The following is a 14,496-nucleotide window of genomic DNA, read 5'->3' on the forward strand; positions in this document are numbered from 1 at the left end:
GCCAGGAGTTCAGGGGTTGGGGAGGGAGTTCCTCGATTTTGGTACAGTGACATTGAAGGAATGGTGATATATTTCCAAGTTAGGATGGTGGGTGGATTGGAGGGTAACTTGCAAGTGGTGTTCCCAAATATTTGCTGTTCTTCTTCTAGGTGGTAGTGGTCATAGGTTTGCAAGATGCTGCTGAGCTGAATTTATGCAGTACCATCTGCAACATGCACTCACTGCTACTAAGCATTGGTGGTAGAAGGTGTAGTGATTGGAATGAGGTCAGTCAGGTGAGCCTTAGAATAATTTCCCTGATTGGACAACATTAACAGCCCCAGTCAGGGAGTCCTGGCTGACAAATATAAATAGGAGTGTCAGGGGTTCTGTCTACTCTAGGAGTAGGCTCTAAGCTAGCTGAGTCAGTGTCATGTACTTTGTATGTGTAAATAAAAGGGTACTTGATACTGGCCTTCATGGAGTTATTTCAGGGGCAACAGAGAAAAACATGGCCCTGAAGAAATTTGCTCACAACAGGTAAGCATTTCTGGTATCATGCTGCCATTTTGGAAACTTGACTCATTTGAGACTGCTGAAGACTGGGCCTGCTATGTGAAAATAATGCATTAATTTTTCTGGGCAAATGACACTTGGGCAGATGAAAAGCAATGCATAATTCTCCTGATGGCTTGTGGACCTGCAGCTTTGGCTGTTATTAGGAGTGTAATGTTCCCTGAGGCACCAGATACTGAAACCTTTCAAGTCTTGACAGATTTAGCTAAGGAATGTTATGACCCCAAGTTTCTTCTAAATTGGAGATGCTATTGGTTTTATTTCTCAACATGAGAACTAGGGGAATCTGTCATGATTTTTGAGGTTAAGCTGACTGGCAGAGGTGTGGGAGTTTGGTTTAGCCCTAAATGAGATGCTGAGAGACTATTTAATATGTGGGATTAATGTTGTAACCATGCAAAAGTACCTACAAGTTGAAGCCTGTCACTACAACTGGCTTTATCATTAAATGCTGCAAGCTGAGCTCATGTGTTACAGTATTCTGATGGAAGTGGGCATCCTTGTAAGGCCCACTGAGCTTAGAAGCCATCACTTGAGTGAAGGCAATTGCATAGCCTCACTCAGGGCATATCCTGAATAGAGGAAACCCTAGATCAGCCCATAGCAAAACCCTAAAACAAAACCAAGCCTTGGACAAATGGCTTAAAATTTGTAAGGATCAATGGCCTGCTGGACCAGTAGTCATTGCTGGTATGTGGACTTGAGACAGCAAAAAAGTCCCACTAGGTCTGAATTGAATAACAGAACTCATAGGCTGATACCAGGAGAGTGCAAGCCCTGGAAAGTCCACCTACATCTAGTCTGGATCAGTTAAATTGCTTGACAACATCTAAATCAGTACCAATCAATAAATATCTGGTTAAATGGTCACTTGATTCTAATGGAGGTTGATACCTGTGCAGCTGTATCAGTGATTGCAGAAACAGTCTTTACCAAAATTCAGTCCAGTTGCCAACCCTTATGTTTGTGTAGGTCCTTAGCTAGATTGAGAACCTATATAGGGGAACTCTTACAGATTAAGGGTATACCTTTGGTTCTCTTCTCTTATCAGAAGCAGCTGGTTCAATTACCATTGATTGTAGTAAAAGGCTTGGGCCCAAGCTTGATGGGGCAAAATTGGTTGAGAAAGATACAACTTGATTGGCTCAACACTTTTTGATTAGAAAGTGGCTGCCTGAGTGAAGTCCTAATTAAATACCCAGATATTTTTCAGGAAGGTCTAGGGACTATCAAAGGGACCAAGGCCACTTTACATCTTGACCAAGAAGCAATTTCATGATTCTGCAAGGTCTGCCCAGTGCCTTACATGCAAAAGTACAGGCAGAAAGCAAAGGAATCATCAAACCAGTAGAGTTTGCAGAAAGAGCAGCAATGGTTGTACCAATTTTGAAGCCTGATAGGTCAGTTCCTTTGTGGGGAGTTTAAACAAATGGTAAACTGCTTTTCGCAGCTGGATAAATACCCAATCCCCACCAAGAGGACACACATGAAGGCTGTCCTTCATTAAGCTGGACATGAGCTGTACGTACCTGCAACTGCGATTAGATGAGGACTTCCAGAGGGATATTGCAATTAATACCATAAGGGTTTGTACCAATGAGTCTGCCTTCTGGGGTATAATCAACCTGTGCCATTTCCAGCAGACAATGGAGAACATTTTACAAGGTCTACTCCAGGTTGCCAATTATCTGGATGATCAGCTAACAACTGCGAAGACCACAAGAGCATTTAGACAACTTTGACATAGTGCTTAAATGTTTCTCCAAGCGGTGTAAGCCTTAGAATGGAAAAGTCTGTGTTCCAGGCACCCCAAGTGGCCTACAAGAGTCTTATGGACCAGGTTGCATCTGTTGGATGATAAATTGAGGGTGATCAAAGGTGCCCCAGATCCCACATCTGTTCTGGTGCCTAGGTCTTTCCTTGGGTTGGTGAATTATGGAAAATTCGTAAGTAAATTGACTTCCATCTTGGCACCCATGTGTCCGCCTCTGAAAATGGGTCAGCCTTGGAAAGTGTCTCATAGCCAAGAACTAGCCCTCTGGGAAGAGAAGCAGCTATCATCTAAAGTATTGGCACATTATGATCCCAAGCAAGATGTGGTACTGACATGCAATGCCTCCCCGTATAGTATTGGAGTAGTGTTGGCTCACTGGCACCCCAGCAGAGAGCAGCACCCAATAACACAAGCCTCCTGGACTTCAGCTGAGGCTGAATGAAAATATGCCCTGATAAAGAACGAAGGTTTGGCAGTTATCTTGGTGTGAAAACATTCCACCAATACCTTTACAAGTGTAAATTTCTCATAGTAACAGACCACAAACCCCTGCTAGGGCTAATTAAAGAGCAGAGGGCTATGCTGCCCAAAGCTTCAGGTCAAAATTCAGTGGAAGATTCTCATTCTGAGTGCATCAAGATTACAAGTTGTAAAACTATCTGGGAGGCCACGTGGCAAATGCAGATGCCTTGAGCCACCACCTACTGTCAGATACACCACTGGTTGTACCACCACTAGAAGAGTCTGTTCTGGTTTTAAACTTTCTGGACACCCTTCCAGTCACTGCTGACAATATCAGGCTGTGGACACAAAGATCAGGTCCAGGCAGAACTAAAATAACTGGTGGTAATGGGGGAGAAAGGGGTCATCACAACCAGAATTGAAACCTTTCTGGACCTGATGAGGCCATAATCACTGTAGAGGTTGGCTTATTATTATGGGGAGCAAGTGTGAAGGTCTCAAGCAAAGGCAGTTGCCAGATACTGGCTGAACTCCACCACTGTCATCCAAGGGCTTCTAAAATGAAGATGTTGGTGAAACATTGTCTATTGGCCAGGATTGGATGCTGACATGTTGGTGCAGCAGTGCCCAGAGTGCCAACAAGGACAGAAATTACTGCCAGCAGCTCCACCAAATTTGTGGCAATGACCAGGTAAACCTAGACTCCATTACACCTTGAGTATGCAAGTCCTTTTTGTGGGCTCGATGTTCTTAGTCACTGTGGACACCCACTCAAAGTGGCTGGATGTGCATAGAGATCATTTGTCAAACATGGGGATGGCAATTGAAAAGCTGCAAGCATCTTTTGCAGTACACCATCTGAGATGTTGGTCACAGACAGCATGCCATCATTTATCAGCAGGAAGTTTGAGTATTTCCTAAAGTCGAATAGCGTGTGCCATGTAAGGATAGTTCTGTACATTCCATCCCAACAGCCAGGTGGAAACAGCAGTCCAAATTTTGAAGGCAAGCTTAAGGAAACAGCCTGCAGCTTCACTCAACACCAAACTATCCCTGTTCCTGTTTGTTGGACCATCCCTTACGCCACTAGAAGGACAGCTCCAGAAGAGTTGTTGATGGGGGAAAGACTCCGCACCAGGTTAAACCTGAACTTCCTGGACCTGGAGAGAGCACGGGGCTAGGGGTGTGAAACAGCATCAGGAACACCAATGCTGGAAGCAAGATTCCTCTAAGTGAGAGAGGCAGGTGAGTGACCAAAATTTGGTGCTAGAACCACAGGAATGGTCCTGTATGGGTAACTGGCACGGCTGACAGGAGGTCAGGTCCCATGACATACACTGTCCAAGTAGAAGAGACAGTCATAACCAAACATGTGGTCTACATGAAAGCTACAACCTCAACCCCTCAGAACATGCAGCAATACTGTCAGAACCCATGGGTTCTCCATCTTTGCTTAGTGTCGAACAAACCTCCGAATGATATGGACATAGATGTCACAGCCTCAACACTGTTACCACCAAAAGTAGATTAATTTCTTCCGAGACGCAAGAGGCAGGCCACGATCCGGTACATGCTGCAAGTATCCGAGGCAAAATTGGAAGAACCCGATCTGGTGCAGAAACACCCTAGGAAAAGAACAGGCCTATGCCCCAGGACTTAGACAGGAAGGGATGCAGTGATTGGAATGTGGTCAGCCAGGTGGACCTCATAGAATGAGTTCCCTGATTGGGGCTGTAAATAATGGGTGACTTGGTGACAGGATACTGGCCTTTGTGGAGTTATTTCAGAGGGATTGTTTGTGGATGTCTTTTGTCCCTTTACCAATCAGTATATAAACTTTGATGCTTGCTCATCTCCAAGATTGCAGCATGCTTTCCAATTCTACAGAACAGAGCTGACTGGCTGCGCACTCAGAGATCTAAGTGCATGTATGGCTTGCTCATGTTTAAAGCTAGCTTACATTTCTAATTTCAGTCTGCAGCTGAATACCTGAGGGTGCATTTCTGGCTGTAGCAGGTCCTCGAGCTGTCTAAGCTCCGTGCTCTTGGGAGGCCTTCAGTCAGGAAAGGCTGAGAAATATCATGTCTCTGTAGATGGCCAAGAGGCCCTTTAAGGCATGCACTGCAAACTGAATGGGAATAGACAGACTGATTCAAATAACAAGGGGTAGAGCTGGATGAACACAGCAGGCCTTCTGAAGGAGGGTCTAGGCCCGAAAAGTCAGCCTGCTCCTCTGATGCTGCTTGGCCTGCTGTGTTCATCCAGCTCTACTCCTTGTTACCTCAATGACAATGGAATTGTTTCTTACAACTCCACATCCATTGCTTCCCTGACTCTAAACATCCTAGTCTTCAATGCTTTAAGGTATCCAGGAACTGCCACCTGGTCAGCCAACGCAGCCTCAGCCACAAAGCAGGCCTAAACAAAAGCAGGCTTTTGACTGGGATGCACTGTCGCTTATACTAGGATGGTGAGGAGTTGAGTGGCTAGATGATCAACATCTGGTAAGTCACTGCACACCAGGAGGTTGCAGCCTAGCCAAGGGACAAGGATGCCATCTGTGACAACTTGTCTGAGTACTAGATTAGAGTCTGGTAAGGCAACAGGAGCCCTGTTGGCACATACTGATTGTGCACACAAATGCTTGGTGTGTTGGTTTGCCTGAAGGACTACAACTATAGATTTCATAAGTGATAGAAAGCTTTGTGCTTACAGGTGTTCAAACCAAGCTTGAGCAGTCAGAAGCATCTAATTTGAAAGTCTCAAGCAAAGACTTTTAAATATTGTTGGTGGTAAGGGACTCGAGTAGCCAAACCTATGCTCAGCCAAGTGTATTTGAGAGGGCACTAATAGGGCCAGTCTGGGCAGGGAGGGTGCTTTTATGAGCAGCCACAGTTGTCCCTACCTCTGAAGTAGGAGGCCCAGGTTCAAGTTGTACAGGCTCCAGGGGTGTGTAACAGTCCTAACAGGTCAATTCAAAAATCAGTGTTAAACGCTAAGCAGTGTCACAATCAATCCATTCTGTGTGCTTCCTGTACACACATTCCAGATCCATGATGTTTCTGTTCCCAGACATGATACAAAACACAAGCCATGCAGAAAATAGGAAGAACAACAAATGCCACTTTCAATACTGATGGGCTACTATAGCACCAGTATCACCATTTAGGAACAGCTGAAGTTTGCAGGCAGTTTTCTTCAATTAAAATACCCCTGATAGATCAGCATAAAAAAAGGAAACTAAGGCATTCAATCGTTTCAAAAACATTTCTGCAGAATGTGACCATATCAGGCAAAAACTGAAAAAGGACTTAAAACTAATGGTAGTTCTGAAATATAGGGAGCAGAAGCTGGGATACAGATTAAACATGATATAAGTAAATAGTGGAACAGGGTTGACTGACAGTCTCCCAATACCTATGTTCTGAAAAGATAATTATCAATGATCTATTTAAATAAGGCAATCAAACTCCACCCATTTACAGAGACAACAAGGTACAGAGCTGGTGTTTCCAGCTCTGCACCTTGTCTCAGATTCTCTGGCACCTGCAGTTCCTACTGTCTCTGACTCAACCCACTTACTTGTCCATGTCCCATATATCTTTGTTTGCTTAAATGACAGGAATCTGCTGAGTAACAGTAACTTGCACTTACATTAGCAGCTTTAACACAATGAAAATACCAAGGTACAGGAGTATGAACCCCAACAAAGCAGCACCAAACCATACCGGCAGTTAATTTTTTTTTTAAAGCTTCTTCCCAGAGAGAATTGTAGATAACACCCCCACCAGAGAAGTATTTCCTGAATCCACCCCTATGTAACCTAACATAAAACTTAAGGTTATGGCTCCTTGCTCAGATTCTTCCAAATCATTTCTAATAAATAACCAAAATAATCTGATTAGTTTACTTTTATTTCTGAAGCAGTAGTGTTGCTGCTGTATTAAACAAATCAAAATATTAACACTAAAAATCAGCACCACTAACTTTTATATACAAGGAGACCAAAAGTGGGACAGTTTCTCAAAGATGCTGAAAGTATTCAGCATGAAAGATTAAATCAGGTGTTGACTTTCTAGCCAGAATGTTTAAATATGATTTTATCCTTGGACATTTTTAAACTTTTTTTCTTCAAAAAATGACTTGATACTTTTTGTCAATTTCATTTAAGCACTCTAATTAAACAAAATTCACCAATTTATTTAACACAGACTAAAATGTGTTTTTGCAAGCTGGTTTAATGCAACAGGAAAAATTTTCCCATTCTTAGAAATAGTCACCCTTTTTCCCAACCACATCAGTAAGAAATACATTGACATATTCAAGATACTAACCAATTGGCAGAGGAAACTAGAGAATACAAAAGCTGTCATTGCAGGAGACTGTTAGAGATCTTGTGGATGTTAGCTCCAGAAACCAGTCTAATTTTCATTTGCTTATATAGGTATCTTCAACATCTTGTCATAACGCTCATGGAGACAAACTAGGGACAAAGGAGACACAACTACTGTTCTGAAGAAGGGGTCACTGGACCAAAAACACCATTAGTGTTTTCTCTCCACAGATGCTGCCAGACCTGCTGAGATTTTCCAGATATTTGTTTGTTTTCTGACTTCCAACATCCACAATTCTTTTTGTCTTTTGTTTAGTGCTGTACCTCCAGCTATCTGTAAGTTTAAGTAAAATAGTAATACCCAAAATACAACCACTTTGACATCTCAGAATCTTGGTTATAACATTGAACTTCAAAACTTAGTGACCTGTTTCTATCACATAGGGTTGGCACAATGGTTAGCATTGCTGCCTCACAGTGCCAGGAACTTGGGTTTGATTCCACCTATGGCTGACTGTGCAAACTCCACACAGACATTCTTTCCCCCTGTCTGTGCAGGTTTCCTCTGGTTTCTTCCGACAGTCCAAATATGTGCAGGGCTAGGTGGATTGGCCATGCTAAATTGCCCATAGTGCTGAGGGATGTGTAGATTAGGTGGGTTATAGCAGGATGGGTCTGGGTGGGATGCTGCAAGGGTTGGTGTGGATCTGTTGGGCCAAAAGGCCTGTTTCCACACTGTAGGGATTCTATGATCTATGAATATACAAAAGAGGCATTTTTGAAAGTGACCATCTGTCTGAATTGAAGTTTTAAGCAGAAACAAAACATAGCCAATATTGCCCATTACACAACTTATTAGCCCAAACAAGTCTGAAGAAAACAGAGGCCACGTTTCAGGTTAACACTTTGAAAACCCTGCACCTCTCCTGACCACAGTTGGCTTGCACCAACATGAATGAAATCCAATTTGGATAAAACATACATTTTCATGTTGCAGAACTTCTTCCTGGTTCTTTACACGCATTGCACGTAGCCAGCAGGAGGTTGGTGATTTAAACCGTACTATTGTGAAAGAATATCACAATGTTCATTGTACTGACAATTATTTCCAAATGTCTTCATTTAGTACACTCCCTGCCTATTTCCTTTGTAACCCCAAGAGTTTGAGCCCACGACTAGTTCTTTACACATGCTCCAAACATAAAAGGATTCACAAACTTGAGGCCACTGTCCTTTTCTTTCCGGTCACTTTCTGTACCAACGAGAATGAATCGAACTTACAATTAATGCACTAATTATGAGACTGCCAACTTTACTGTTTAAAATATTTGAATGTTAGGTGACAGGGTTCATGATACCGACTTTCTATTGTTCGGAAACAGCCTGTTCAACAGACAAGGAACTGCTCACAAGGAAAAGCTCATCTGTCAGTCTCACTGCCCCCACCGAAGCTTCTCGCAGACTTCTCCACGAATAGACAGAAACGGATCTTTTGTTCTACTTACCCCAAGCATCCGATGCAAGTAATAATACTGTGTACCGTAGTAATAAAGCGTAAAGGTTTTCCAAAACAGCAGCACGTTCACCGACAACCAGAAAAGCTGAAAGGGAGAAGGAGGAAAGAAAAATGTTGATCAAAGCTGCTTTAAAGTCAATCCATGCTATTTGAACACTGGAGATTGCCGATTCGCCTACTTCAGAAAGTTTTTAAAATGCTTTGTAATTCTCAGAGCGAGGAGCGTTTTTTGTACTCGCCAGCCCTACCAAAAACAGATGTTTTCCGCCCTCGTTGGACAGCCAGCTTCTGCAGGACAAAGCCATGGTACGGCGATTTGTGAATTCTTGCCTTGCTCTCTAGCTTTAGATCCCCGGCTCCACGGCGTTAAATACCTTCCCAGATTCCGAGCTGCAATGGCGCTCTTCCGCCCCTTGCTTCTCTTTGATCTCCCAGATTTTGTTGTGGGTGCATTTCCTGGCGTAGCTCAGAAGCGGCGATTTCTGCCTTCGGGACGAAACTCACTCAATAGCATCTTTAAAAGTTGTAAAATAACGGCGGCGCAGAACGGAAGGAACCGAGAAGCATCGGAAAGGCGGGGTGAGGGGAGGAATTGACGTGGGGGTTGGGAGTGGAGACAGCAGTCTAAAGAAACAAATCAACGTGGTCTTCTTTAAGTATCACCAAAATGAATCAAAACAGAATCACTGGCTTGAGAGAATTAGAATACAAGAGATCATGACAGTGTTTGGAATAAGCTGAATTTGGGGACAAAATAGCTGCACAAAAACAGATGAAATGCAGTACGTATATAGCACTAACGTTATTGTGGTGTAAACGCGAGCGTCCGGTGTCTGAAGTCACCCGCAGGTGATTTTTCACTCTCAATACATCATCACATGTAGGTAGAAAGCCAAATGAAACTGATAAGTGAGCGATCTTGAGGCGCAGCAGTAGTGTCCTTATGTCTCGACCAGGAGGTGTGCTTTCAAATCTTCCTATCCTTGCGTTGTGCCACATAACAGGTTGATTAAAAATAATCTTATAGCAGAATAGAGCTACAAGTATACAGCAGTATTTTGCTTTTCAGGAGACACACAGTCTGCCTGGAAATACAGATGTGACTACTATTTCTGATTAATAAATCATGACAGGTGATAGATAGTGGTAATATCACTGAACTAGTATCTTTCTTTTATTCATTCACAGGATCAGGGTGTCACTGATTAGTCCAGCATTTATTGCCTATCTGAAATGGCCCTGAGGGCAGTTAAGAGGCAATCACATTGCTGTGGATCTGGAATCACCTGTAGGCCAGACCAGGTAAGGATGGTAGTTTCCTTCCCAAAAGGACATAGTTCATTGTTAGACTCTTAATTCCAGATTTTTATTGAATTCAAATTCCTCCATCCACTGCAGCAGAATTTGAACCTGGGTCCTGAGAACATTAACAACAAAAATAGAAATTGCTGGAAAAGCTCAGCAGGTCCAGTAGCATCTATGGAGAGAACTTACAGTTAACGTTTCAGGTTGAGTGACCCTTCATCAGAACTCCAAAACTTTGCCAGAACGTTTTTCTGGTCCTGTAGATTAACACTCCAGCAATAATATCACAAGACCATCACCTTTCCAGATCTCCACACTCGTGTTTTGGACACAGGTTTGAAATTCACCTTGGCAGCTGGTAGAATTTTTAAGTTAATAAATCTGGTATATAAAGTTGGTCTGTTGCTGGTAGTCAACTGCTATTGAGTATTCACCAATGTCCTTCAGTGTAGGGAATCTGCCATCGCCATCGCTAGCTTGCCTGACGTTTGTGACTTCAGATATAGTCAACATGATTGACTATTAACTGTCCTACCAGCAAGGGAAAAGGATGGCAAACAAATGTTGGCTTTGGTGACATCCATGTCTCATGAAAGAATAAAATTAAATAAATAGTTAAAGAGAAATAATTAGCATGGAATCTTGATCAGCTGGGCTAATGAGCCAAGGAGTAGCAGATACAGTTAATTTAGATAAATGTGAGATGTCGCAGTTTGGTAAGACAAACCAGGGCAGAACTCACACAGCAAACAGTAGGGCCTTGGAGTTTTGTTGAACAGAGAGATCTTGGGGTCAGGTACATAGTTCCTTGAAAGTAGAGTCATAGGTAGACAGGGTGGTGAAGAAGGTTTTTGGCATGCTTGCCTTCATTGGTCAGAGCATTAAGTATAGGAGTTACAATGTCATGTTGCGGCTGTACAGGACATGGGTGAGGCTACTTTTGGAGCATTGCATATAATTCTGCTCACCCCAGTTTAGGAAGGATGTTATTAAATTGGAAAGGGTGCAGAAAAGATTTGCAAAGACATTACCGAGTCTGGATAGGCTTTCCACATAAGACAGCGGTTCACCTTCACATGCATTAACGTGGTCTATTGCATCCGCTGCTCCCAATGTGGCCGCCTCTACATTGGTGAGATCAAGTGGAGGCTTGGAGACCACTTTGTAGAGCACCTGCTCTCTGTTCGCGACAAACGACAACACCTTCCGGTCGCGAACTATTTCAACTCCCCCTTCCAGTCCCTGGGTGACATGCCCATCCTGGGCATCCTCCAGTGTCACAATGATGCCACCAGAAACTGGAGGAGCAGCACCTCGTATTCCACCTGGGGAGCCTACAGCCCAATGGCCTAAATGTGGATTTTACCAGTTTCAAAATCTCCCCACCCCTGGCCTCATCCCATGACCAACCCTCCCTCTCATCCCTACCTCTTTAACCTGACAACCTGTCCATCTCCTCTCCCACCTATCCGCTCCTGCTGCCTCACTGACCACTCCCTACCTGCACTCACCTAACACCATCCCACCTACCTTCCTCAGCTCCACGCTTCTTCTCTCTCATTATTTCTGTGCCCCCTTCCCCGCCCCCCATTTCTGAAGAAGGTTCCCAACACAAAACGTCAATTTTCCTTCTCCTCTGATGCTACCGGGCCTGCTGTGTTCCTCCAGCTTCACACTGTGTTATCTCTGACTCTAACACCAACAGTTTTTACTATCTCTAGATAGGTTGGGACTGTTTTTTTCCTGGAGTTGAGGAGGTGACTTCATAGAGGTTCATAAAATCATGAGGGGCATAGATAAGGTGAATAGCCTAGGTCTTTTTCCCTAGGCTAGGGGAGTCCAAAACTAGAGGGCATAGGTAGAGAGGGGAAAGATTTAAAAGGAACCTAAGGGACAGCTTTTTCACACAGATGTGTGTATATGGAATGAATTGCCAAAGGAACTGGTGGAAGCAGACACAATTACAATATATAAAAGACATGTGGACAGGTACCTGAATAGGAAAGTTTTAGAGAGATGTGGGTCTATCGATCTCTGTCTTAAAATATTCAATGATCTCATCTCCACCACGTTTTGAGGCAGAGTCCCAAAGTTGCACAACCCTCTGAGAAAAATCATTGAATCCCTACAGTGTGGAAACAGGCCATTGTGCCCAACAAGTCCACACCACCCCTCTGAAGAGCATCCCACCCTGACTCACTCCCCTACCCCTGCATTTTCCCCATATCTAACTCACATGACCTAAACATTCCTGGATGCTATGGGCAATTTAACATGGCCAATCCACCTACCCTGCACATCTTTGGACTGTGGGAGGAAACTGGAGCACCCGGAGGAAACCCATGCAGACACAGGGAGAATGTGCAAACTCCAGACAGACAGTCGCCCGAGGGTGGAATTGATCCAGATCCCTAACACTGTGAGGCAGCAGTTCTAGCCACTGTGTCACCCTGAAAATTTTAAGCCTATTGCACCTGGTATTTCCAGGAGTCTCCCATCCAAATACTAATCAGGCCTGAGTCTGCTTAACTTCTAAAATCAGACAAGATCTAGTGTTTTCAGACTAGTATGGGCATAGGCAAGAAAAATTCCTCTGTCCAAAAAGGAGACTCCTAATTTTATAACAATGCCCCTGAACTTTCCCATAAGAGGTAGCTTTCTTTCCACATCACCTTGTCAAGATCATTCATGATCTTATAACTTCAATCAAGTCACCCCTTACTTTTCTAAACTCCAAGGGAGACAAGTTAGCCTGGCCAACTTATCCTTATAAAACAAACCATTTATTGAATCATAGAACTACATCTAATGTATTTACATCCTTCCTTAAATAAGGAGGCTAAAACACACAGTATTTGAGATTTGGTCTCACCAATGCCCTGAATAAATGAAGCATTTCATTCTTATGTTTATATTCAATTCCTCTCATTATGAAGGATAGCATCCCATTAGCCTTCTTGATTACATGCTAGATGCAGGAAGGATGTCCCCGAAGGGAGAGGAGTCTAGAACCAGGGCTCTTAGTTTAATGATATATATCTCAAATTAACTTGTTCAGAGATATTATTACACACCTCTGGAGCAGGTGGAATTTGAATCTGGGCCTCCTGCTCAGAGGTAGGTACACTACCACTGCACCGCAAGAGCCCTTATACTACTTTATTTAACGTTCAATTTCGAGCTTTGGGCATCTTTGGCAAGGCCAATACTTAGTGTCCGCTTCTAGGTGTTCTTGAGTAAGGTACTGGTGAGCTGCCTCCTAAACTGATGCAGTCCATGTAATAATGGTGTTCCCTCAGCACTAGATAGGATGTAACATTGCTATGTATCCAGCTCAAGTTGGCAGGTGGCTTGGAGGGGAACCTGCAAGTGGTGGTGTTCTGTGTATTTGCTGCCTTTGTCCTTCTAAGTAGTAGGTATCTTTTCAATTCAGCCTGTTCACAGATGTTATTTACCCTCCTCAGGAAATGGTGGGACTTGAACCCAAGTCCTCCCGCCTAAAGGGTAGGGACACTACCACTACACTTAAAAGCCCTGCACTACTACTTTACGCTTTTGTACTCTACATCTGAATTGTAAAGCCCATAGATATTTCTAAACATGTTCTGAGATGCTGTTACACACTTCTGCAGCAAGTAGGGATTGAACCCAAGACTCTAGGCTCAGGGATAGGGACATGACCATTGAACTTCAACAGCCCAACACATTAGTCCTTTTTTTTTTTTTTTTTTTTTTTTCTAAACCTATTTTTCCTAACCAACCTGTTCAGAAATGTTATTACGCACCTCTGGAGCAGATGGGACTTGATCCTGGGCCTCCCAATCAAGGGGTAAGAACACTACCACTGCACCATAAGAGCCCAACATACTATTTCTTTAAAGAATTCCATTAAATTAACTTTAAATTATTTTCCTTTCAGGAAACCATGCACTCTTCTTGATTACCTTGAGTTTTTCTAAGGGAGCTGCTGTAATCTCTTTACTGATTGAGTCCAACACCCCCCTCACAACTAAGTTGGTTGGCCTATAATTTCCTGTTTTCTGTCTCTCATCCATCTTGAATTAAAGGGTTATATCTGATATTTTCCAGTCTGAAGGAACCTTTCCTGAATCTAGAGAATTTTGGGAGTTGAATGGCTATGATTACATTGGCCACTTCTTTTAAGAACCTAGAATGAAGTCCTTCTCAACTGAAGTAATGAAACTGACTCATGCAAACCAGGAAATCCTTAGGATTTACTCCTAGCCAATTTTGATTAGCATAGAGCTAGATTTCAGCAGAATGAGGAGGTGAAACAGAGAGTGAGTGACCCACTAATCTCAATGAATGAGGTGTCAGATGACCAATAAATGGGATCGTACCCAATTAGCAGCATAAGTGGAAGCTCCACACCCAATCCAGATTGTAGGCCAGGACAGTTTGCAGCAGTGGGCTGATGTCTCAAACAGGAAGTTAGTCATGTCTGCAAATTTAAAGACTCCAGTTCTCTGCAACTCTCTTTCTTTACTTTGGCAGGCCCAAAAAAAGTCAATTATTGAAGTCCAAAATCAA

General features: G+C 43.2%; 1 protein-coding gene and 1 pseudogene across 4 annotated transcripts in view; both read right to left on the reverse strand.

Moving 5' to 3' along the window:
* Positions 1 to 9,711, reverse strand: part of LOC109915161 (NADPH oxidase 4) — a 177,469-nt gene extending 167,758 nt beyond the window's left edge. For 3 of the 4 annotated variants that reach the window (XM_048598336.1, XM_048598335.1, XM_048598334.1), the window contains exons 1-2: positions 9,015 to 9,711; positions 8,630 to 8,725 (exon numbers count right to left, since the gene is read on the reverse strand). In XM_048598336.1, coding sequence (XP_048454293.1) covers positions 8,630 to 8,725; positions 9,015 to 9,093 — 175 coding nt within the window. In that variant the 5' untranslated portion in view covers positions 9,094 to 9,711. Of the gene's footprint in view, positions 1 to 8,629; positions 8,726 to 8,888 lie in introns of all 4 variants that reach the window. The other variant, XM_048598337.1, reaches the window with a different exon arrangement.
* Positions 9,712 to 12,407: 2,696 nt separating this feature from the next.
* LOC125483431 lies at positions 12,408 to 12,525 on the reverse strand (annotated as a pseudogene).
* Between the last annotated feature and the right edge of the window lie 1,971 nt (positions 12,526 to 14,496).

The sequence above is a fragment of the Rhincodon typus genome, chromosome 6, assembly GCF_021869965.1.
Source record: "Rhincodon typus isolate 14 chromosome 6, sRhiTyp1.1, whole genome shotgun sequence".
NCBI lineage: Eukaryota > Metazoa > Chordata > Chondrichthyes > Orectolobiformes > Rhincodontidae > Rhincodon > Rhincodon typus.